Source organism: Plecotus auritus (assembly GCF_963455305.1).
Source record: "Plecotus auritus genome assembly, chromosome: 5".
Classification (NCBI taxonomy): Eukaryota; Metazoa; Chordata; class Mammalia; order Chiroptera; family Vespertilionidae; genus Plecotus; species Plecotus auritus.
In genome coordinates this window covers 38,238,434-38,262,236 of record NC_137776.1, presented here as the reverse complement: position 1 = coordinate 38,262,236, position 23,803 = coordinate 38,238,434, and the positions used below count along the sequence as shown (strand labels likewise).

Sequence of the window (23,803 nt, the reverse complement as noted above, 5' to 3'; positions counted from 1 at the left end):
ACAGGAGTCATAGTGACACATCTCTCGGGTGATAAGGGAACCAAAGGGGTCTGGGGTCAGTGAGCTGCAGGCTCCGTCCTCCCTGAACTCTGCTTCTCTCCCAACCCTCCCGCAGGTCCAAGCTTTCCAGAAGGAGGTCTGCCCAGATGCGAGTCTGAGTGGAAGACACCCCCCTCCAGACAGCCAGCAGGCCCGGCCTGCCCCCTCTCACCATCCGTCTGTCTTTGCCACCCAGCCCTTCCCACTAGACAACCAACAAGTACCCTTGTCCCAGGGGCACTGTGCTGGGCCTACGAGCCCGCCTCTGGCCGGGACCTGCACCACATGACCGTCATGCTCCCAGTGGAGGCCGTGTTTGTCATCATTCCTTCTCTGAGACTGTTCCCCGGAGGGGAAGAGCTGGGAGATGCTGGAGAGACCAGAGGGCACCAGTCAGGGGCGTCGGTGACATTCTAATATTTTTTTAAGCATAGACAGACTTATAATTAATATACAGTAGTTAGCGACATGGAAACAGTCCACTCAGAAGTTAACTATAATACTGTATTCTATTTATAAGTATTTATTTCTAACGACCTTTAGGATTCAGATGGACCCTGTTCCCTCTTGTTCCCACACCAAGCTCCCAAGCCTCTTAGGGACAGACAGGGTGGGGTAGCTGCCTCGGAAGACCACAGTGAGGTTGCTACCACTGGGACACCTGCCTGAGGCCTCTCCCCAGCTGCCCATGGGGCAGGCCCTCGTCCTGGGGTGTGTGCCTGTGTCAGGGGGACCTGATGCCTGAAGTCCCAGCAGCACAGAAAGTGGTGTGTGTCGCTTCTAGCAGGAGGTACAGCCCACATCTCACCTGCACAGCAGCCACCTGAGATGTGACTCCCAGCAGTGCCAGTGTAGCTCCCGGGAGGGTGTGGGAGATGAGGGAGGCGGTAGGGCTGCAGGGGCTATGCTGGAGGGGCCGGGGAGGAGGGACAGGAGCCCACACTCATGTCATATGTCCAGGCAGGTAGGGCGAGGCTGGCTGGGGTTAGAGGTTGTCCAGGCCGCGAGGGGCTTGAGGTTATAGCCCCTCCAATTGCTGTAAGAAATGGGGTGAGCTCAAGGTTGCTCCTGGGAAGAAAGTCTGAGATTTCTCCTCTTTGCCCCAAGAGAAGAGAGTTCCCATGAGTGCCAGTGAGAAGATGCCATGGGCTCCTCCCCCTTCTGCATCAGATGTGCCGCCATTGTCTTGTTCTGGCCCCTCTGCAGACCCCGTGCCCAAGGGTTGGCCAGGACAGGACAGGAGTCAGCGCAGGCCAAGAGTCTGGCCGAGGGTCCTGCCCAGGCCCTAAACCCAGCAGAGAAACCACAGGGCCTGGGGGTCTCCTGGGACCTGTCCCCACACCCGAGGCACATTGGGCCTCTTTTAAGCTCATGAAAAAAACTGCAAAGCTGTCCCCACCAGAGCGGGCTTCACTCAGCCCCAGGTTCATGCCCAGCCTTGCTGGTCCACAGCTTTCTCTGGCACCGTCCTCCATCCATGCCAGCCCTGCTGGGCACCGCTCACTGACACCAACTTCCACTTGGCTTGGAGGACTCCAGCTCACCCTGAAGACAGTGGTTCTGAGACCCACTCTGTCCCCACGTGGTGCTGACATGACACATGGACATTCCCATGGTTCTGGGCACTGAGGCCAGAAGTGCCCCCAGCTCCTTCCTTCCTCTAGGGATGTGTGGTGTGGGCTCCCATCTGAGGGACAAGGTTCCAGTGAGGTTTTCCTTTTGGAAAGTTGTTCAGGCCCCTTAAGCTTGGCCTCAGATAAGGGATGCAGGAGGGTGGACCCTGTGGCAGCCATGTGTGCCCACCAGCCTGCACGAGCCCAGCTGGAGGCTGGCAGCCCTTCTGTGCCCGGACAGTGCTCCTGAGGGGAAGCCGTCCATGAGCATCAGGGTCCAGGACCGCGTCTGGGTGCACAGGGCTCAGCAGCTTCCCTCCAGGTCCCAGGTGAGAGTTCCATCCTGCACTGAACTCTGCGTTATCCAGAAACAGGGACAGTGCTCACCTCTACAGGTGTTTCCGGAGGTGGTGGGCTGAGACACACAGGAGAGGAGCTAGTCTGGGACAAACACTGGCTTTTATGCAGCCTGTGGCAGGGAGAAGTAGGGAGGGGTGAGTTCTAAGACAATCAGGTTCCCCAGGGCCCAGCCATGGCCCACTCAGGTCAGCCAGCCTGAGGGCCTGGCTTCAAGGGGGTCTGAGGCCTTTGCATGAGGGCACAGGTGTCTGAGGCCAGCCAACCTGCAGAGCACCTGTTTCCTCGGCAGGGCTGAGGGAAGGGGCCCACAAGAGGGTTTCCGGACATCACTCCAAGTTCAGGAGCCTCCACGGCCATGGAGGCTTCCAGGGACTGTCATTCTGGCCTGGGCCATCTTGAAAGTGATGAGGAGCCAGGGGTGGACCTGGTGTCCCTTCCCGGCCTGCTGTAGTGGGAGGTCCTAGGTCCAAGTCCAGACAACCAGAGTCACCAGAGAGGAAAACCATGCAGAGTCAGGAAGCCTGGTCTCTGTGTCCGCCCTGCCTGAACCTCCATGTGTCATGTTAGCTGAGACAAGTTGTTTAACAAACCGGGACTTTGTTTCCACATCTGTGACAAGCGAGGCTCATCTGGGGTCCCCGGAGGGTCTTCACCCTTCGGGGTGCAGAGAGCAAAGTCAGGTCTGGTGTGGCGTCTGTCCCTGCTGAGTGGGGAGGAGATAGAGACCCAGAAAGCCAACTCTGATGGTTTTTGTTTGAATGCTTGACGCTGCTCAGGCTGCAGCCTCGTTTTGTTTGAAAGACAGCCATTCTTGTCCGGATCCGGCTCTCTGTCCCTCCAGCGGAGTGTGAGTTCCTTCCAGAGGCCTAGGGAGAGGTCCCGGGGAGGGGATGCTGGGTTCAGGCCGGCCGGCCATGGGCTCCAATAACCCGGCTGGTGTCCAGGGTGGGTTGAAATGCTCAAGAGTTGCAAGGACTCCCTGTTCTGAATAACCACTTGTAAGATGACAATGTTTCATTCCGACCCCACACACATGCGCACGCGTGCGCACACACATACACCCAGGTGGCTGTGTGAGGCGGTCCCACCTCAGGTGGGTGTGGCGAAGTGCTCGGGGAGGAATGAGCAGGTTGCCACGCTGGTCCTCTGAACAACAGGCTGCAGCTTCTTCCTGGGCCTGTGCTTCCTGTAGCTGCCTGTCCCCGGGGCTCCCTGTGGCTTGTACATACGTGGTTGTGTGGCACACCCGCCCCTGCACCGTAACTGCCATCCTGCCGTAATGATTCCGTCCCCGACGTCCCACACCCGAGTGTTAGCTCTAGGCTCCTGTACTGTGTGCACCTATGCTCTGTCCAGTTATGAAATAAACGTGTTCCTCACGCAGCACCAGTGCGCGGGCCTCTGCTGTGCATTATTTGCACATCGGGTCACTGGTGGGGGATCTTAGACTTTTCACAAAGGTTGAGAAGTTAGGTCAAAATAGATCTTAAACATAAATGTAAAACACAAAACAGTAACACTTCTAGACATACCAAAATGCATCACGGAGAAAACGACCAGGAACTGGAAGAAGGTATTTGTAAAACAAGATTAGGACAAAGGATTTGTATCCAGAATATATAAAAATACACGAAGCATCGTTATAACTCAATAATAAAAAGGCATACACTTAATAAAATATGAGCAAGAAGTATTGAATAACCAATAAGCTCACAGCAATGTGCTTAGCATCCTCCGTCATCAGGAAAATACGATCAAAACCATAAATAAAAGGAAGTGAAATCTGGGCAGGGTAGACAATGTGTGTGAATCTTCACACCAACTTTCTTCACAGCCCACACGTCTCACCCATGGCTCTTGTGTCACATACCATGGCTGCCTAGGCAACGTCGTGGCAGCTTTATTCGTACCAGGCAAAAACCAAAAGAAAAAATACCTACGTGTTCACATCAGAGAAATGGACACGCCAGCTGTGGTCCTTCCTTACATGGGATCCCGTTCAGCAATAAAAAGGTCAGTGCCCCTCACAGACCCGGGCTCCGGTGACGGGCCCCTGTCCACAAGAAACTCGAGCCTGTGGGAACATGAGCCAGAAGAGTGCACGAGCGGCACCAGGAAGGAAGGCGAGAGGCCCGGGGACGGTGGGAACGTTCCCTTCCTGGGTGACGGCGTGCCTACTGGCTTCATGCGTTTGTCACAGGGGTGGAAGTTTCCGCTGAAGGTTGATGAGCTTCCCTTTAAGTTTTATTTAAAAATCAAAAAGTACCTAAAAATAAAAAAATGAGTCGACATTGATCAGCAATATGGATCACTGAGCCCGGCGTGGAGGTCGGCGTGCTCACAGTGGACTGTGACCGTGCCTTCTGCGTGGACACGTGGAGACGGAGGGCCAGGTCCCGCCTGGTGGGAGCAGGAGTTACAAGTACAGATGCAGGCCAGTGGGTGCTGATGATGGAATGGGAGGCCCAGCATGGACTCACTCTCCACGTGGTCCCTGAGGGAACCCTGGCTTGCCTGTGTCCAGTCTCTAGGTCTCTGTGGCTTCAGAATGTCCCCCCACTCCTGAGAGGGCTGGGCCTCGAACGAGGAAAGGACAGGGGCAGCTCCCACCCCCCCAGGCTGGAGTCTGCCCGGGTTTGTCTGCCATCCAGGGTGAGGTCTGGTGGGCAAGGGGGATGGTGGGTGGGTTTCCTACAGGGCTGCCCAGGGTGGAATGCTTGTTGGTGTTAACTTCACCCTCTCAGTAAAAGTCCTGGACCTCAAAATTGGGGACAACCGGGAAAACAGCCAGCTCCTTGTCCTCCATGCTGTGGGTTCCCCTTCCCGGGTCTCAGTCTCCCTTCTGTGCAGGGAGAGTCTGGTAGGCACAGGCGCTGGATTAGAAAAATAAAAACCAGGAATGGAAGGGAGGGGGAGTGGGCAGGACAGGGAAGGCCTCTGTTCCCCGGCAAACAGGTTCTGGTGGGATGAACACAAGGGGGCGCTGCGTGCACCCTGCCCATGGAAGGCGCTGCCACAGCTCCAGGGAGCCAGCTCCAGAGCCGGGGCAGCATGCGGGGCCCCAGGGCCTGCTGGGGTGCGGCCAGGTGACATAACGCTCAGCTGGACTCCCAGGAAGGAAATTCAAACCAATTTTGATGTCAGTGTCCCTGACTCCTGGGTCCCTCTGGACTGGAGAGACATGGCCCAGACATGGGTCCGTTTGGCACATAGTGGGGTGTGGGGAGGCGTTCACGGGTAATCCCTACGTGCCAAGAGCCTGGGGTCTGAACGCAGCCCCTGAACTCCCCAGCCGGCCATTTTGCTTTTTTAGAAAAGCATTTTATGTGTCTGCACTGCCATGCGGAACACTCACCACATATAGTGAGGTGGGCCTTTCTGCTGGTTCAGAGCATCCCTCGTGGAGCCCCCATGGCTTCCTTGTGGGGGAGACCTGGCCCCACAGATGGCTGCCTTCATGCAGGGAACTGGTGGCGTGTGACGCAGAGGGCAGGCAGAGCCAGGGACCCGCCCAAGTGTGGACTCAGCCCAGGCGCTGGGAGCCTAGGTGTGGCATGGCACTCGATGAAGGCTTTGAAGAGCTGTGGCCAGGCTGCAGCCCTGGGCTGGCCGAGTGGGGTGAGTGTCCTGGTGTGTCTCACGCCCTGGGGAAGACGCCTGGCTGAGGGCCGGTCCGCTGTGGGCGTTCCTGGCTCTGCTCCTGGGTCTGCAGCAGGTGGGATGGAGGTGAGGGTGCAGGTGTGGCGTTCCCAGGAGTGCCAGCCCAGATGGACGCTTCCACGGCTCCCCCGCCCTTGGGTCCTGGGGTGGGTCAGCCCCAACACGTCAGCTCAGGTCCCCTGCTCAGTCTGGCTCCATAGAGCCCCTGGGGTCGATGGCTGGTCTGAACGTGTCTCTCTCGTTCTTCTTGGCCACCATTGCCCTGTGCCAGGCGGCCAGGAGGGCGTCCAAGGCCCTGCTTCCCAAAGGTGCCTATGTCAGCTTCGCCCTGGAGGCGGCGGGCGCGGCCCAGCTGGGGGCCTGCTGCCTGGAGATGCGGATGCTGGCAGAGCTGGGCCCCTGGGCCGGGGGCTTTGGGCCCGACCTGCTGCTGACCCTGCTGTTCCTGCTCTTCCTGGCACACGGGGCCACCTTCGACGGGGCCTCGGCCAACCCCACCGTGTCCCTGCAGGAGCTCCTCCTGGCTGAGGCCTCTCTGCCCGGCACACTGCTCAAGCTGGCGGCCCAGGAGCTTGGCATGCAGGCGGCCTGCGCCCTGACCCGGCTCTACTGGGCATGGGAGCTCAGTGACCTGCATATCCTGCAGAACCTCATGGCCGAACACTGCAGCTCGGCCCTGCGCACGACCGTCGCCCACGGCGCGCTGGTGGAAGGCGCCTGCGCCTTCGTCTTCCATCTGACCCTCCTCCGCCTCAGGAATAGCCTTCCCGTCTACAGAGTGCCAGCCGTGGCCCTGCTGGTCACCGTCAGCGCCTACACAGGTGAGACCTGGGCGTCTCTCCCCTGCGTCTCCTCAGAACCTCTGCCTCGGCGGCTGCCATGCCACCAGCAGCTGTGGGCAGGAAAGGGGCTGCCAGCTGAGGGGTCTGCGAGCCACAGACACTGGGGTGGCCATTCCCTGGGAAGCAGGTGGTGGTATGACCGGTGGGGCTGGACACGGTGTGGCAGGTGGGACCCCAGACCCCTGTCAGGGCCTCCCTTCCGGCTAGGCCTCTCCACACTCTGAGCTCCTTCCAGAAGTTGAACCAGAGGAAAGGCCCACCTCACCATATGTGGTGAGTGTTCTGCATGGCAGCATAGACACGAAAATGCTTTTCTAAGAAAGCAAGGTGGCCGGCTGGGGAGTTCAGGGGCTGCGTTCAGGGGCAGATGGGCAGCCGGCGGTTTCTCCAGGGTGGGGCCCAGGCTCCAGTTGGCAAGCCCTGCGTCTTCTGTCACCCCTTCCTCGGGTGCCGGGTCCTGTCGTTTCTTCCTCACCCAAGTCTCCACCTCCCCTGTCGGCACCAAGAGCCTACTGAGGTGGCAGCAGACACTCCACCCCCCTTTGGGGTCACTGCCCGCCGCCCCCCAAGGCAAACTTCCTGACCAAATTCTCATGGGTCCTTCAGCCCCTGTGGGAGCCGCCCTGAGCCTCCCCTTGCCCCCAGTGTGACGGGGCCTTTCCCACCTTCGTGGAAAAGCGAGAGCCAGTGACCACAGACCTTACTTCCCAGCTGTCCCTGAGTTGGGGACAGAGCTGGGCCAGTACGCGGAGGAGCCAGGCTGGGGCCCTGCAGTCTGTGAGATTTGGCCCTAGGAGGGTGCTGCGGGGTTGCACGCTCCCTCTGCCCCTGGCACCGGGGACGGGGTCGGGGTAGGACAGCAGTGCCTCTCAGAAAGTGGCTGTGGTGCCCCTGTGCTGGGGGCACTCGTCAAGCTCCCTGGGAAGGACACCTATGGCCGTGGCTGTGCTCAGTCAGCGGCAGCTGTCAGGCTCCAGGTGTAGGGAAGACACAGCAGGAAGGGGCTGAGGCCGAGCTCTCCAAGGTCTCCATTCCTGGGGTCCCCAGGGAGGGCAGAACCAGCCCTGAAGGCCCACTTTCCGTGTCGCTGACTGTAGGACCTCGGCCACCAACCACCAGAAAGCTGCCACTGGGGCCCATGCACAGGTGGGGAAGTTGAGGCAGGGCTGAGCAGAGAGCTTGCCAGGGCCAGAGCTCTGCGGCCAGATGGCCTGAACACTCACCTGAGGTGACACCCAGGAGCTCCTGCTGTCTGCACAGGACGCACTCAGGGTGCCTCCCACAGAGTCAGCACCACTGCCCACGCCTGGCCTCCACCTGCCAGCTTCAGGCTCCCTGTCCACGAGGCCCAGACCTGCCCCGGGAGGCCCCTGCTCACTGGGGGTCTGCCTGGCCTGGGGCTCAGAGACGCTGGCCCGGCTCTGGCTGCTCATCCAAATCTCCCCTCAGTGCTGGTATTGCTTTGTTCCACGATCTCTTTGTCTCTGTCTGTCTGTCTTTATCTGCCTCCCTATCTTTCTGTCGGTCTCCCTGTCTGGGTGCCAAGAGCCCACCTAGGCCAGGGCACAGTAGGATTCAGGGTGGGGATTTCTGAGGGTGGCTCTGGTCCAGGTAGGGCCATACGAGGCCTGTCTGTGCTTCCTTCACAGCTGGACCCCTCACATCTGCCTTCTTCAACCCCACCCTGGCCGCCTCAGTTACCTTCCACTGCTCAGGGCACACCTTGCTGGAGTATGCCCAGGTGTACTGGCTGGGCCCTCTGACAGGTAAGGGCCGGCGGGGGTCACTGGGGGTCCCTGGAGCTCCCAGGGGCAGAGACAAGGCTAGCCCTGGGCGTGGCTCATGGTTGGCGAACAGGCCACACAAAGCATCCTGGTAGACCAGCCTGCAGGGTCCTGCTTTCTGGTGGAGAGTCCATTCAGGGGCTGCTTCCTTTGGGGAGGGGAGGGAGCCGGGTCAGGTTCCCAGGCTGCTGGGACCCCCTCCCCACAGCCCAGGTCTGCAGGCCCCCTCAGACCCAGGTCTACAATCCCCCACCCCCATCCTAGGGAAAGTCTGGCGTGTGAGTGCCCAGGTGTCTTGGGCTGCAAGAAGCCCGAGGGCCGTATGTCTGACACTCCGTCTCCTGCAGGGATGGTGCTGGCCGTCCTGCTGTACCACGGCCACCTTCCCCGCCTTTTCCAGAGGAACCTGCTGTACAGTCAGAAGAACAAGTATCGAACCCCCAAAGGGAAGCCAGCCCCAGGGCCTGAAGGCACCCAGACGCCCACAGAGGGTTGCAGAGGCCTGGAGCCTGGGCAGAGGCGGGTGGGGCAGCAGCCGCTGGGCTCCCTGTGGAGCTCCATGTGGAGGCCAGGTCCCTGGCTGAGGGGCACGAAACCCACCCCCACTTCCTCCCCAGAAACCATTCATCAATAAACCGTCCCCAGCCCTGCCTGTCTCCCTGGCTTAGCAGAGACCTCTGAAGAGGTGGAGGCTGGTCTAAGTCCCCCCATCGTTCCACAAGGTCTGTCCCGCCTCTTCTTGACAGAGTCAGAATCAAAGCTAAGACCGAGGAGGAAAGGCCAAAGTCCAGGTAGGCAACCTGGGCCTGGGAAGACCCAAAGGCAGAGTCTCCCATAGAGGGCTCCTGGCTGCCCTGCACACGCCCCAGCACCGCGCCCCACAGAGCTCTGAGGGGGCTAGGACACCCTGAAATCTTCTGGGAGGTTATGGATGGTGGCTGGAGCCTGAGGCTGCAGCGGAGTGGGCCAGACAAAGGGCCCCCAACCCTTGCATCCACCAGCACCCTGACCCTTAGGGCAGCAGGTCCTCAAAACCAGGTGAACCCTTGCCAATCACAGGGCCTTCAGGGCAAATCCCCCCCACCCCTCAGCCATTTCCTCCCCAGAGTGGACCTGGAATCTTTCACCCCAAGAGGGCAAAGGCCCCTCAGCTGGGGGTCCTGGAGCCCCATCCAGCCCAAGGCCCCACCCTATCATCCAGCTGAGGACAGGAGGGAGAACCAAGGACAGGTCCTGGTCAGCTTTTCCCTGGGACGCCACCAAGGGAAGGTCCAGGAGAGAACCCCCACCCCACTTCCCATGGCTCCCCGACCCAGCCTGGCAGTGCGGCTGCTCTGACTGAACCCCAGCCTCCTCCCCTCCTTGGAGTGGCCCCCTGAGAGTAAGGGAGCCAGGACACCTTGCATTAGGGCCTGAGAGGCAGCCGTGTGTCTTCCAGAGGGCTGGGCAGAGGCTTCCAGAAAGAGAGCCCTGAGCGAGTGCACAGGGGTGGTGAGGGCCACCAGCTTCCCACGGCAGGCGGTGCTGGGGAAGGGGCGGTCACTGCAGCAGCCGCACGCAGAGCAGAGGTGGCAGCCCCTGGAAGAAAGAGGGGTCCTCATGGGGCAGCACCAGGGCCCGAGGTGGGAGGCGGCTGGCATGTCTGTCCCCAAAGTCCCTCTGGTCTCTGCACAACTACTTCCAGGACAGAAACTGCTGATGCTCAGGCAGTAAACATTATTAGTAAATTAGTACAAGAAAAACGGGCACATGGACATTGCAATAAAGCCTATCAATCAGGAAATTCTCAGGATGATTTGAGGAGCTAGAATCTCTATTTTAGAAGCAATCAGCAGTGTAAAGCAACATCCATTAAGATTGGAAACACAAATTAAATTTAAGGAACTGCATTTGATGGAAAAGAATACAATGTTCATATAAAGTTTTGATGAACGAATTACTAACATAGAAGTTAAAAGTTATTTTTTCTTCTTTTAAAATATGTTTTTATTGATTTCAGAGAGAAAGGGAGAGGAAGAGAGAGATAGAAACATCAATGATGACAGGGAATCATTGATTGGCTGCCTCCTGCACGCCCCCCACTGGGGATTGAGCCCACCACCCAGGCATGTGCCCTCGATTGGAATTGAACCAGGGACCCTTCAGTCCTCAGGCCGACACTCTATCCACTGGGCCAAACAAGCTAAGGCAAAAGTTATTTTTCCCATATATTTGGAGATACAATGATACAATTACAAACAAGTGTTTTCAATTATATGTAAATCATGAATCAGATTCTTATATGATCCCCACATTAGAAGAAATCTCAGAAGGAACATTAAAATGGCACTGTATAGATTTGCATTTCAAAACTGATTTGTATAGTTTTTTTTTAATTGCTCTGTGAGAATCATCAGCTCTAAACGTACTAAAACTTATGTTTCAAAATGATTTCACAGCCTGTAACATGCTCTGGGGGCATCTGTCATGGTCCCATCACAGAAAGTACCTTCAGCCTTCTTGAAATTAATAATTGTCTCAATGATCTGCAACCTTACATTTGGCAAGAGTGGCTGGTGTTGCTTTTGATTAGATTTCCAAAAATGATATTGCTGAAAGTTTACATTTTGATGACCTAATTAATGAATCTGCAGAAAAGGAAGCCAGGAAAATCTCAGGATCGATCAAGATCTCTCATTAACCAAGTGTTACTTATTGCAGTCCATGTAAGCCTTACATTGTAAGTCACACCAGCCGTATGAGTTTACATTGTGGTCGCTCATGTACCATTGTGAACCCTGTTCTGGTTGATCAGCAACAAGGTGTTTCGAGGGGAAAGCTTTCTGTTTTAGTCCCTTCGTGGCCCCTTTTCCCACCTTGGGGAAGGTCTGCATTCTCATTTTGCCCTGGGCCCCACAGCGCATTCGGGCTTCGCTCCCTCAGCCGTGGCCTGGTGTCTCCTCCTGCCCTGGTGCAGGTGAGGGGTCCCTGCACTGCAGCCAGGCCGGTGGGGGCACAGCAGGTGTGCACGGGGCCCCAGACCAGCCCGAAGCTAAAAGCCCAGATGGCCACAAGGCTGTGACTGGTTGGTGGCTGCATCACTGCCTATCTGTGCTCACTCGAGGCAGGGGTGAAGCCAGGTGGGGGCTAAGTGCGTGTCCAGCGTCCAGTCGAGCATCCCAGGCCCAGCTCCAGTCAACACGTTGTCTAGCAGCAGTGCCCAGCACCACCGCAGGACCAGGGACTCACGCAGGGGCTCTGAGATCTGCACCCGGGCTGCCGTCCACAAACCAGGCAGCATTTGGTCAATGCAGAGCTGCTCGCAGGACCCTGTCCCCTGACAGTGGAATCCCACAGCTCCTCAGGGGTTCCAAAGTCGGGGGACAGAGGTGCTCTGCTCAGGGACATGAGTACCAGCTTGCATTCCCCTGCTGCCGTGCACCTGTATGAACATATACACTTCCCATCTTCTCTGACATTGCTGAGGACGTGTGGAGACTTCAGGTTTCAGAATTACTTTGTATCCTTTGAAAGTGGTCTCAATCAACAGCCAGCTAGTGGCTCAAATGGAAAATTTCAGGTGCAGCTTCCAGTGATCACCACTGGGTGGCGCTCACTGACTTTTGCCCTGAGGCCATCTACTCCCCACAGGGCCAAGTACAGAGTCTCACATGGCATTCATTAGAGTGCTAACCCTTTTTGTTCAGAGGATGCTCTAGACCAGCCTTGGGCAAACTACGGCCCGCGGGCCGGATCCGGCTGTTTTATCCGGTTCTCTTGCTCTCCCCTCCGCTCCTTTACTTTGAATTTATATTAGTTCACACAAACACTCCATCCATGCTTTTGTTCCGGCCCTCCGGTCCAGTTTAAGAACCCATTGTGGCCCACGAGTCAAAAAGTTTGCCCACCCCTGCTCTAGACTTCCAAATTCACAACCTCTGTGGGCTCAGGCCATCCCATTGGGCCCCACTCAGCACATCCACGCGGCGCTGGGGAAGGGTGGGTTTACAGGCCTCTGTTCTACGTGTCAGGAGGAGGAAGCAGTTCCCACACTAGGTCCCCATATCCAGTCAGGTACCAAGGATGCAAACCCTTCACTTCACATGAACTCCGTCCCACAGCCCAGTTTCTGTCCAACGTTTGCCCTTGCATTCCCACATCCTCCCCACTGGACAGTGGCTTCTAGAGGGACCGCATCACAAGGCCTCAGAGTCACAGTTGCACGGGCTGCCAGTCAGGGAGTCCCAGCACCAGTCGCCCTGCTGTCTGGTGAGGCTGCCACCGCCAGACGCTTCTCTCTACTGACATTTTCTCTTTTAGTTTTTTCCTAAGTGATCATTCAGTGGCTCACATGGAGACCCCTTAGATAATGATTCTCAGGCAACACCTGTAACTGCAGGTGACTTGGACCCAACTCTTTGGGGTCCTTCCGCGTCATTCTGTTTGTAGGGGAGCAAGCACAATATTTTGTTGCTGATCTGTGTAATAAAATAATCCAGAAACACAGCAAGAGTGTCGTTCTGTCTTCTAAAATAATTTTGATATTTTTTCTTGATTTTATTTTATTATGTAAATGATCACATAGCATTTCAAATGAAGGCCTGACAGAATTATAGTTTGGGGTATGTTTTATAAATGTACCTTCTATCAGTGTGACTCTCGTTAGTAAGTAGTGTCCATCTTACTTGATTTCTAGACCATGCACATGGGATGTTTTTATCACTATTACCTATTAAGTCCCTTCTATTGACCCAGACACGGAGGCGTTGGTTCTCATGTGAAGCCCCTGTGACTTGTTCCTCCTGTGGTCTCACTGTGTGGCTGAGTGATGACTGATCAAGCACATGGATGTCAGACACTGTTATGATTTCACGGCTGCGGTTCCCAAATGTAACTCACATAGAAGGGGACCCCCAGTGCAGTCCCTTCCCCTGCCCTGGACAGGGAAAGAGGGTATTTGGGTGTGGTTGGCTCTCCAGGCCCCAGAATTTGGGGGTGGACCAAGAGTTGGATTAACTTTGCTTATAAGACTAACCTGGCCAACTAACTAAATTTTAGTTTAAACAAAGTTGGGAAAAAATTGTCAGCACAAGGCATCCTTTACTTCACAACTCACCATTGAATGTGTTGATGGCTCTGGGGACCTGCCTGGTGGACGCTGCCACCACCAGCACCCACACCCCACCCCATCCTTCAGCCCTGAATCCAGCTCTGGACAAGGACTGTCACTGGATAGGGGCTGGCCCGGAGCAGGTCTGCCTCAGGCCAGCCTGTAATGTGTGGGTTCTTGACTTCGTGTCGGAAAGATTTCGCGATACTGGTTCAGATGGGTTTGAGGGGATGTTTATTAATGCTGGGACAATGAAACAAAGGAAGAAATTAGGGGAGAAGGAACAACAGGGAGAGCCTAGGTGGTGCTCCGAGTCGGTTCTCTAGAATGTTGTAGGAGAGAAGGGCGGCAGGCGAGGTGAAGTCAGAGAAAAAGGGAGCCTTGGGGACAGGATCAGGGGGTGAGCCTGGGTCGAGCTGCCTCTGCCCACTGCTCCCCTGGTTGCAAGTCCTGTGGGGACCCTTAGAAATAAAAAGTTCTTGCCCAGGAAGGGGCATGGGCGTGCCCTAGAGTGAGCCCGCATTGAATATTTGTCCTGAGGGCTTTCTATCCTTTTTTTATTCTACAATTGAGAATCTTAGGGGAGGGTTTCACCAGGATATTCATCAGCTTTCCAGGTGAATGTTTAATATGCTGATGCATCAAAATGAGTGTATAGGGGAGTTTTGGATTATTCTTTGGTCTATTTTACTTTTATCAGGTCTGTCTGGTTTTAAGGGGGTTTTTGTTATTTATTCCCCAACTTCATCTGTCCTTGGATATGGCTGGCACAAATGGCATTAATTGGGTCTTTGTTCTCGATTTTTCCAGGCCAGGGTGATTTAAGTGATATATTCCCTGGTTGGGGAGGAGGATATGAATTTTACTCTTGGTTGGGGAAGATAAGGTCTGGTCTTGCATTTGGAAGGAACCTTAGAAGTCAAACAGTCACCCCTCCCCAGCCACCTCTGACCTCAGCCCCTGCCTGGCCACTCCCAAGGACAGTTGGAACTGAGGACTGTGGGCAGTTTAGAACTTGGCAGGGCAGGGCCTGAGACCTGGCAGCTGGAGGCCCTGCCTGCACAGCTTGACCCTGGGCTGCCGTGGGCCCCCTTGGCTCAGCCCACTGCGACTGGCTGCCATGGGACATGAACCCAGTCGTGGGCATCCAGCTGTCCTTCAATTCTCACACTCTCAGAGTGTGTCACCAGGCAGGGGGGCAAAGCCCACACCACTTGGAGGACAACAGGCCTCGCCCCAGCAACCCTGAAGAATCCTGTGAATGAGGCCGGCACGGTCTGTTCACTGTAACCTGGGGTACTGAGCACCTGCGATGGCCGAGGAGGCTCTTCTGTATGGAGGGCACAGCACAGCGTCTAGCACCCGACACTGCCCCATAACCGTCCATGGGGGTCACTGAGGTGGTCAGCTATAGCCACAGCCGCCGGCCGGGACTCTGACTTGGGATCTGGCTCTGAGTGTCCCACCTATGACAGGGTGTGAGAGCGGCCCCGTGAGTGGCAGTTCTGCCTATGGCTTCACAACCAGAAGCTGAGAGTGTGCCGCACTGCAACCTCCACCCCCCGAGATACCAGAGACTTGCTCCTGGGCTGGAGACGCGCCAGCCAGGCCAGGGAGCACAGAGCTCCTCCTGCCCATGACGCGTGGCGTTTTGCAGTTCAGGCTCTGTTTTTTTCACCTGGAATTCTGAACTTACCTGCTGGTGTCTGCCCAGCAGGCTACACGCCTACAGGTGGTCCGTCCTAGAAGAATTACAATCGGCTGTGTGACTGGGGATGCTGACGAAGCCCCCTGTCACCTCCCCGGGAGCGGCCAGATCCTAGATGAACATGGTGTGGACAGGGTCAGTGGGTCTGAGGAACAAAAAGCACTCAGAGAGGGTCATGAAAATGTGGGAAACACAGGGGACACTCCCAATCCCGCTGAGGGTGCAGTGCCAGGCCTCAGGGACCAAGAGTGGGCAGGCGGAAGCATCCCTCACCCCCACCCCCCACCATTTTCATCCCCGCATCTCCCTCTGCACCTGCTTCCTCCTCTTCTCACGTTCAATACCTGCACCAAACAAGGGCAGCCCTGTCACCCTGGGTAAACGCAGGGTGTCGCCCTGGGGTCCCCGGGAATCTTGTGATGTCTGTCTGCCCCATCTCAGCAGTGCAGCCGTGTGGCCAGACTAACCTCCTCAAAGACATACATGAGACCATGAGGCCCCTGCTGGAAGCCTTGAATGCGTCCCTATCACAGGTACTCAAATCTGAACCCCCTGCCTGCCTCGTCGTCCCCGGCAAGGACACGGGGAATGGCAAAGGCTTATTGATCAGCTCCTCCCAGGTGGAGTAATTAATACTTTTGGGGGCCCACCACCGACAAAGACTGAGGCCATAGGCTCAGTTCATCCCACCAACCCCTTCCCGCTCCAGGTGGGGCTCCCCTCAGATAGCAGGCCTCAGAGCCCCTTCTTTCTTGTTACTAATCCTGCTGTGACTGTGCCTGGGACCTACTGACAAACACGTAACCGCTGTTCCTTTAAACATGTCAAAAGGTAGATTTCCTTCCCCGGGTTCCCTCCTATTTTCATCCAACCTTCTGTCTTAGAAACTTGGACTTGACTCTACGTGAACCAAATCACTCCACCGAGATGCTTCTAGCTCAGGCCACATCCTGGCTCACAGGAAGGCAAATGTGTGGTGGGCTCCACGCCACGTCAGTCGGCTTGCTCAGAGACAGTTGGGGCTCAAACCTCCACCCGGAGACCCACTGCCCTCAGGCCCCAGGAGCAGCCCCGGGACAGAAACGTGGCCTGAACCTCATGTCTGCGCACCGCGCTGGAGTCATCCTTAATCCCCCGGCTGAGTGTCCTGGGCTAACGGGGAACTCAGGCTCCTCTCAGCGCCTGAGGCAGGCCCTGCACTGCAGCAAAGCGAGGGTCACAGGGCCAAATACATGGAGACAGAGACTAGACTTCAGGTGGGGAGCACTCAACAGAATGCACAGAGCTGGAGTTATCTCGAGCACCTGAAATTTATGTTATTCACCCATGTTACCCCAATACGTTTCAGTTTAAAAAAGAGTTAGTGATGCACTGTCATTGACGCTGCAGCTCAGGAGACCAGCCCACAAGACGACACAGATTAGCCGTGGTGCCCCAGCACAGCGCCCGCCGGGTCTGGGCGTGCAGATGGGGGTCAGCCTGCTGTCTCTTGTAAATGAAGGTTTGTTGGAGCACAACCTCACCGCTGCTTTACACAGCTGGCTGTCCCCAGGCCACTGTGCCGAGCTGACCAGGGAGGAGGAGACCCGAAACATGGACTGTGGCTCCTTACAGAAAAGTCTGCTGCCCGCTACACAGGACCGAGGGTGTTTTGTTTGTGAGAACAACTGTGCTGTGGGCGACTGAGGGCGGCTCTCACGTCACAGATGCGTGTCCCCATCTGCTCCCAGGTGCCTGCAGCCTGGAGGAGCACTCTGACGCCACTACCCTGCTGCCGGGGTCCCCAGGAAGTCAGCCTTGGAGGAGAAGTCTCTGTGTCTGTGATGCAAGGAGGAAACTGTGACCGACCCAGCGTCCTCCGCCGGCCCACGTGCAGGAATGACCAAGTGTTGTCCAGCGAAAGGCAAGCTGGCTTTCATCCCACCCACCTTCCCCACCATCCAACAGAGTCTGATCGGAGCAAACGCCCTAAATCATCTCCCACAGGCCCAGATCCCACAGTGAGGCCTGGATGGCTGCTATTCAGAGGCTGCTGTTTGCTCAATGTTTTCCTAAGATGTGGCCCCACCTGACCCAGCGAGTAGCACTGCCAACGCCTTCCTGAGGATCTCTGGCCACAGCCTCGACACCGGTGACTGTTTCGTCAGAGCCATCGCCACTGGATGTCACAGATGGCAGCTATTTATCACATCTTGTCAAGACTTGCTAATTTTCAGGCCCCAAAGCCAACACCCCGAGACAGGCTGTTGCTGGGGCTCTCCTAGCCAGGCAAAACCTCTCAAGTCTGAGGTAGAGCCGCCACAGCATTTGGCAGGGAAACTGGTGACCATTTGGGGCAACAGTCGACCTCTTGAACTGACCTCCATGTCACAGACAGGGGGCCTCCAGGGGCCTCCAGGCAAGTCCAGGGGCTGTTTCTCAGGGTCACTCAGATAGAAAGCAGTAGGCAGAACGGGTCCTTCTGTTACCAGCGAGATGACGAGACCTCGGTTCTTGTCTTGAAGGAAGATTTCAGCCAAGAGACACCATGCAGCAAAGCAAGAGTTTATTGGCAGCAGCAAAAGCACACTGAGACAGGATGTGTATGAAGGCTGGGGCAGTGCCACAGGGAGGAGCTGAGCACGGAGGAAGCCACAGGAGAGCCGAGGCTGGGCTGCTTTGGCTCCCTAGGAGGTCAGAGAAAAGGGGGCCTTGGAGACAGGCTTGGGGGTAAGATTGGGATGAGCTGCCAATGCCCAATGCTCCCCTGGTCTCCTGGGGTCCCTTAGAGCAGCGGTCGCCAACCTTTCAGACCCCACGGACCACCAGTTGGTGACTGCGGCCTCAGAGGGAAGAGAGAGGCACAGGTGTGCTCCCCTTGCACAGAGGGTAGTCATCTCTCTTGCAGGTGGGAATCTTAGGGAAGTCTCAGGGGAGGGTCTCAATAGAATATTCATCAGCTTTCCAGGTGTGTCCTCACAGGGTCATGGTCTCCACTGACCGGTCAGCGCCAGGGCGGGGCGGCATCCGTCAATGTAGCTGGTCCTGAGGCAGCCAAGGCATAGCTTGTCTGGTTTTGCTGCTTTTTGGGGCCTGGAGCTGAAATACGCTGAGGCCTAGATGTTCTCTCTAGGGAGGGAAGGGTCAGGGCCTAAACCGCATGACCAGCGATGTGCTAGGGGAGGGCGGAACCTGGGGACGAGGTGCGTGTTTTCCCAGTTTTGTCCCTTGCTGGGCACCTGGGGCTTTCTGCCTGGCTCTGCTCATGTCTGTCTGACTGCCCACAAATGCTGTGACTGAAAAGGGGTGCTTGGTGGGAGTGCCCACCTTGGCCCCTCATCATCCCTGGCCCAGGAGTCACCCCCAGGAGTCCTGGCCGAGCCCTGCAAAGGGTGCTAAGGGTCTGGCTCCTGGGGTCAGGCCAGGGAGAGGGCAGTTTCTTGTCTTCCGGATCCCTGTGCTCTCCAGACTCCGAATCATGGGCATTGGCTCTAGTTACCTGGACAGGCCTGAGGTGTAGTCATGTCTGGAGCCGCACCTTGTGAGGCTGACCTTGGATCTGAGGGTCCCCGGGGCGCAGATGGGCTGAGAGAAGACAGCTGGTGAGGGAGGCGCCTGAATATGCACTCAGGGAGCCGGCTCGAGGATGTCCCTGGACCCCTGGAGGGCTATTCTGTGAGCAGACTCAGTGTCTGCCGGCCCAGCACCCGGGCTCCTCACAGAGACCAGCAATGCAACGGCAGGCTCAGGTGGAGGAGGGGCAGCTGTGGAGTACAAGTTCTCATGAATGGGTTCAGTGACCTTATACAGGGACGCCATGGAACTGCCTCATCCCTTCTGCTGCGTGAGGTCACAGTGAGCAGACCGCTGTAAACCAGGAAGCGGCTCCCACCAGAACCCGGCCATGCTGGCATCCTTCCCATGCCGGCTCCCCAATGCCCAACTGTAAAAAATAAACGCCTGTTGCTTATAAGCCCTCTGGCCTGTCATGTTTTATCATGGGAATGGCCTAAGACCATCCCAGACTATTGGAATTGGTGGGCCGGCCTGCCCGGGAGGGAGGCTGGGGTGCCACGGGGCTTGCACACCTTTCTCCACACCCTGCATTGCCTGTTCACACTTTGGCCATGTTTCTGCTGAGCGTGTTACTTTTATGAAGTTGGTTTGGGTCACAGTGAAGATTCATATTCCCTTTGCTAATTACGTAAAACTTTAATCGCAGCTGGACACAGCTGCGTGGGCACTCCCTGCTTTTTTGTGACCCAGAATCCTCTTTGGTGAGAGAAAAGGTTGGATCAGTGGCTCTCAGCCCCACAGAGCATACACCACTGGAAGAGGACGTGTCACGTCTCTACCCCCGCCCCCACCCAGGCCCACTCTGCCAAGGAAAGGAGAGAAGATGGTGGTGGGGCCTGGGGCTGAGGGGGTGTGAAGCAGACTCCCCCCACCCCTCCACCCCGGTCAACCTGGCCCAGCTCCTCCACCCGACGCTCCACACCCTTCTCTGCCAGGTGCTGGACGGGGGCCTGGGAGCAAGATGAGCAGCACCGGGGACAGCAACTCAGGCTTTTGCTCCAGGGCTTGAGACACAGAGACTGTGTAATCAGTTCCCTGTCAAGGATGGTGGCCCCTCCTCAGGTATGGGTCTGGTCTGGCTGCCCTCAGTAAGCAGCCTGTTGTGCCCCAGCATTGTCCCCAGGCTGGGAGGGCCTGGGCCTCTGGCACCCGATTCCCCAAAAGGATCAGTCCTGGAAGGTGACTCCAGGGGCTGCCCCTACCAGGGTGCTGAGGCAAGGTGGGGACACAGTAGCTGAGCCCTGCTCCTCCCACAAGTTTGCCAACAGCCTGAGCCCAAGGCCGCTGGCTTTCCCCGGGCCTTCATGAGGGAGGTCTCCATGGAGCAGCCACGAGTATCTTCCCAGAGTCAGGCCTGGGCTTCTGGCTGCGGAGGGCCACTGAGCCACACTCAGCGGCCTCACGGGGGGCGGGGGGGGGGGATGACCGCCTCCCAGAGCCAGGACCACTTTCACCACTACCCTGAGCATAGCTGGGCAGGCGTAGTGGGGGCGCTGGTCGCTTGCGGCTCAGGGTTCTCCTCCAAGGCCCCTCCTCTTCCTGGTGACACAGGAGGGCCCTCTTTAGGACCCAGTGGGGGAAACTTCACACACTAAGGCTTCTGGAGTTTCAGGCATCAGGCCTGAGCCTGCCGAGGGAGGGACTGAGAGGCTCCGTGCAGAAGGGACACTGTGGGTGGAGCTGAGGAGGTGGGATGGAGAGGAAAGGGGCCTGAGCAGCACCCCCAAAGGTAAGGAAGGCGATCTCTTTGACGCTCTTCAAGAATCCAAGTGAAACCTTTTTAAAAAAGAATTTCTTTAAACTCTTTAAATGGGACCCCGAGTGAAGACATAGTTGCCCTGCAGCCCTGGGACCTAGTCAGGTTTTGTTGCAATGGTTGGAGGCTTTTGGAGACCCCAAACTTCAGTAGACTTTGTATCTTATTATGATCTGGAGGTAACGGAAGAAATAATGTTTTAGTTCTCTGTAACACCCTCTCCAGGTCGTCCAGTGCTCAGCGAGTGGAGGGTGGAGGTCCGAGTTCAACCTGGCAAAACGGGGTCACTCTGCACCACGGAGCTTGAGGGCTGGACAAGGGAGAGAGCACCCGAGAAGCTGGGCTTTGAGGGAAAAGATCCGTGTGCTGGCAGCCTTTTAATTTTTTGGTTAAATTCTATTTGCAGAGGGAAAGCCCTGACTCTGGGACCCATCATTCTGAGCCAGCACCCAAGTCAGGCTGCACTCAGGGAGGCTGTTTCTTGCAGACACTGTGGCAGCAGGAAGAGAGTGGTTCTGTGGGGGCCTGGGATGCCTCCCGCCTCATGCTGCAGGGCTGTGCGGGGGCCCACTCCTGTGCCACTCTCCTTCGCTGCCTCCCCCTGGGCGCCCAGGTCGGGATGGTCACAGGCAGGAACACCCGGCATCCTTCCCCAGAAAGGCCAGGGCCTGGCGAGGACGGCCCCCACCTCCTCCTGGAACTCTGTGGCCATGAAATAGTAGCAGACAGCATCCAGGCAGCAGTTGGCGTTGGCAATGCGGGAGGCCATTTGCACAAAGGTGGCCACCCTCTGGATGGTGGGGCAGGCGGCATTCATCCACTGGGCCACGAGCTTGGCCAGCAAGGCCACGTGCAGTGGGAGGAAGCAGAGCATAAAGGTGGCCAAGTTGGTCATCACCACGCAGAGGGCCTTGAGGATGGGGGTGGTGGCCTGGGGCTGTGCCCGAGTCCACTCACGGTGGAGGCGCCGGAGCACCTGGCTGGAGCAGAAGCTCAGGATGAGCAGCGGGAGGAAGAAGAGGAGCAGGGAGAAGATGAGGGCCCTGGGGCCCCGTGTGTGACCCCGCCCAAAGCAGAAGCTCTCCCCTGGACGCAGCCAGGCGACGGGCAGGGCCACAGCCCCGATGACCAGCAGCCAGAGGGCTGTGCAGGTGAGGGCAGCCTGGCGGGGGCCACGCCAAGCCCGGGCCCGCAGGGGAAAGTGAAGGGCGGCATAGCGGTCGGTGGCGATGGCTGTGAGGAGCCACATGCTCATGTAGGTGTTGACATAATAGAAGCTCTGCAGGACCCTGCACAGGGGGCCCTCCTGGGCCCCTACCCCCTGGCTCAGCGTGTACAGGACTCCCGGCAGGCTCAGCAGCAGCAGGCAGTCAGCCACCACCAGGTTGACCATGTAGATGCGGGTCTCCGTCCACCTGTGCATGCGACAGCAGAACACCCAGAGTGCCAGGCTATTGAGCAGCAGGCCCAGCACCAGGATGAGGCAGATGGAGGCAACGGTCGCCGCCTGCGACAGGGTGCCCCTGTCTGTGCTGCAGCTGTTAGAGTTGTTCCCAGGGCCTTCGGCCACAGGCATCATGGCTGGCAGCCTGAGAAGGTGGGAGCTTCAGCAGGCTGTTTCTCCTGGGGGCAGGGCGGGAAATGCTGCAGCCTCTCTCCCTTCTTCCTCCCCTCCTCCCCACCGCCTCCAGCTTTCTCTCCCTCTCCCCCCACTTCCTGTGCCAGTCCCAGGGCTCCCACACAACCTGGATCAGGGTGCCCCCTCTCCTAACCCCAGGGGCTCCACTGAAGCCCCATGAAGACTGTGTACCAGCCAGCTGCCCCGCCCTGCCCAGTGGCATCCTGCCAGGCAGGGGGTTCTGTAGGGGCTCTTCTCTGGGCCTCCTGACCGGAGGCTTTAGCACAGCTTAGGACCTTTGCTGACCTGGGCCCCTGCAGAGTAACCCTGTCCCCCAGGGCCATGTGGGCCTGTCCAGGCACCATCCACCCACGGCCCCAGCAGTGGGGTCCCCCGACTCCTCTGGGAGGCAGAGCTGGCCCATGGTCCTTCCTCAAGAGCTCAGGACCCACTGCCACACTCAGGCATGGCCCCAGCCTGGGACTCACACGGAGGCATGAGGGCCAGCTGACACCCGCTCCTGGAAGCCCTCTGTGGCGGCCGGCGAGGTGAGGGAGAGTGAAGGCCTGCCGTGGCCGGTGTGCTCAGTGGTTAGAGTGTTGGCCCGCGCACCGAAGGTCATCGGTTTGATTCCCAGTCAAGGGCACATATCTGTTTGCAGGTTTGATCCCCAGCGCCTGCCAGGGCATGTGTGGGAGGCAACCAATCAAGTTTTCTCTCACAAGATGTTTCTCTCTCTCCTTCCCCCTCCATTCCTCTCTTCCACTCTCTCTAAAGAGCAATGGAAAAACGTCCTCGGGTGAGGAATAAATAAATAAATAAATAAATAAATAAATAAATAAATTTCAGAGTGAGAGGCCTGACTTGGAGTGCACTCACCAATCTGGGAAGCCAGGGCCTTGAGGATCTGGGCTGCGGCCACTCTGCACACAGCCAGGCTGCTCGGGCTGGATCCGGGCCCCAAGGCTGTGGTCACCACCTTCATGCTCTCCTCCATTGGGAGGAACCATGTCTGTGAGGTATCTGGCAGGTAGGCAGTACCTCCCAGAGCCTCCCTCCTGGCCTTCATGTCCCCCAATACCCCTGCCTGCAGTGCATGACACCTTGCACACCCTTCCTTCCTGGCCACAGCTCTGCAGCAGGGCCTCCAGCCTCACATGCAGGCCCGCTTTGGCTGGGTAGTGCTCCCCCGTTCCCCCAAGTACCTGTGATTGACATGGCTGGGGGGCGCCCCCGTACAGGAAGGCCCTGTGGTTTAGGGCTGGCAGCAAGCCAGCCACATGCAGGAGAACCCAGAGACCCTAGGCCAGCATTCCCCGTTGCCAGGGCCTCAAGTCTCAGAGGCCTATGGAGAGCAGGACAGGCCCACAGCTGCAACATGGGGCTCCGGGCACCTGTACTGTCAAGATGGGAAGGTGTAGTGGATGCTGTGGGGTGCTGCCTGGGGACCCTCTTCAGGTCAGAAGTGCACACTGCTTGCCAGGCTACGGCCCAAGGCCCCTCTGGAACTGCCTTTAGCAATTGACTCTCAGAGGTCATGTATCCATCGGCCTCAGAGTGGTCAGCTCAGGTCACCCAGCTCAGAAACACCCTCTGCCCATCCTGCTTCACTTGCCCCTTCCAGGTGGGGCTGGGAAGAGAACTCTCAGGAAACCCCTGTGTGCAAATCTCCATCACAAAGGGGCTTTCCAGCCCCCCAGTGCAGGGTGTATTCTAGTGCAGGGGTGGCCTCACCTTTGCCACACCCCATGCTGCAGCCCTCAGGGGACCCAGGCCTGA

At 57.5% G+C, this 23,803-nt stretch overlaps 2 protein-coding genes across 31 annotated transcripts in view; both read left to right on the top strand.

Moving 5' to 3' along the window:
• Positions 1 to 3,404, top strand: part of KIF1A (kinesin family member 1A) — a 74,643-nt gene extending 71,239 nt beyond the window's left edge. For all 30 annotated transcript variants that reach the window (XM_080668491.1, XM_080668490.1, XM_080668489.1 and 27 more), the window contains one exon: positions 116 to 3,404. In XM_080668491.1, the coding sequence (XP_080524617.1) occupies positions 116 to 158 (43 nt within the window). In that variant the 3' untranslated portion in view covers positions 159 to 3,404. The remainder of the gene's footprint in view (positions 1 to 115) is intronic.
• A 2,482-nt stretch (positions 3,405 to 5,886) lies between these two features.
• LOC308249616 (putative aquaporin-12B) lies at positions 5,887 to 16,781 on the top strand (the record flags this gene model as incomplete). Its single annotated transcript, XM_080671158.1, has 4 exons — positions 5,887 to 6,493; positions 8,164 to 8,280; positions 8,646 to 8,870; positions 16,648 to 16,781. 4 exons carry the CDS (start codon positions 5,887 to 5,889, stop codon positions 16,779 to 16,781), a joined length of 1,083 nt encoding a protein of 360 aa, XP_080527284.1.
• Positions 16,782 to 23,803: the final 7,022 nt, after the last annotated feature.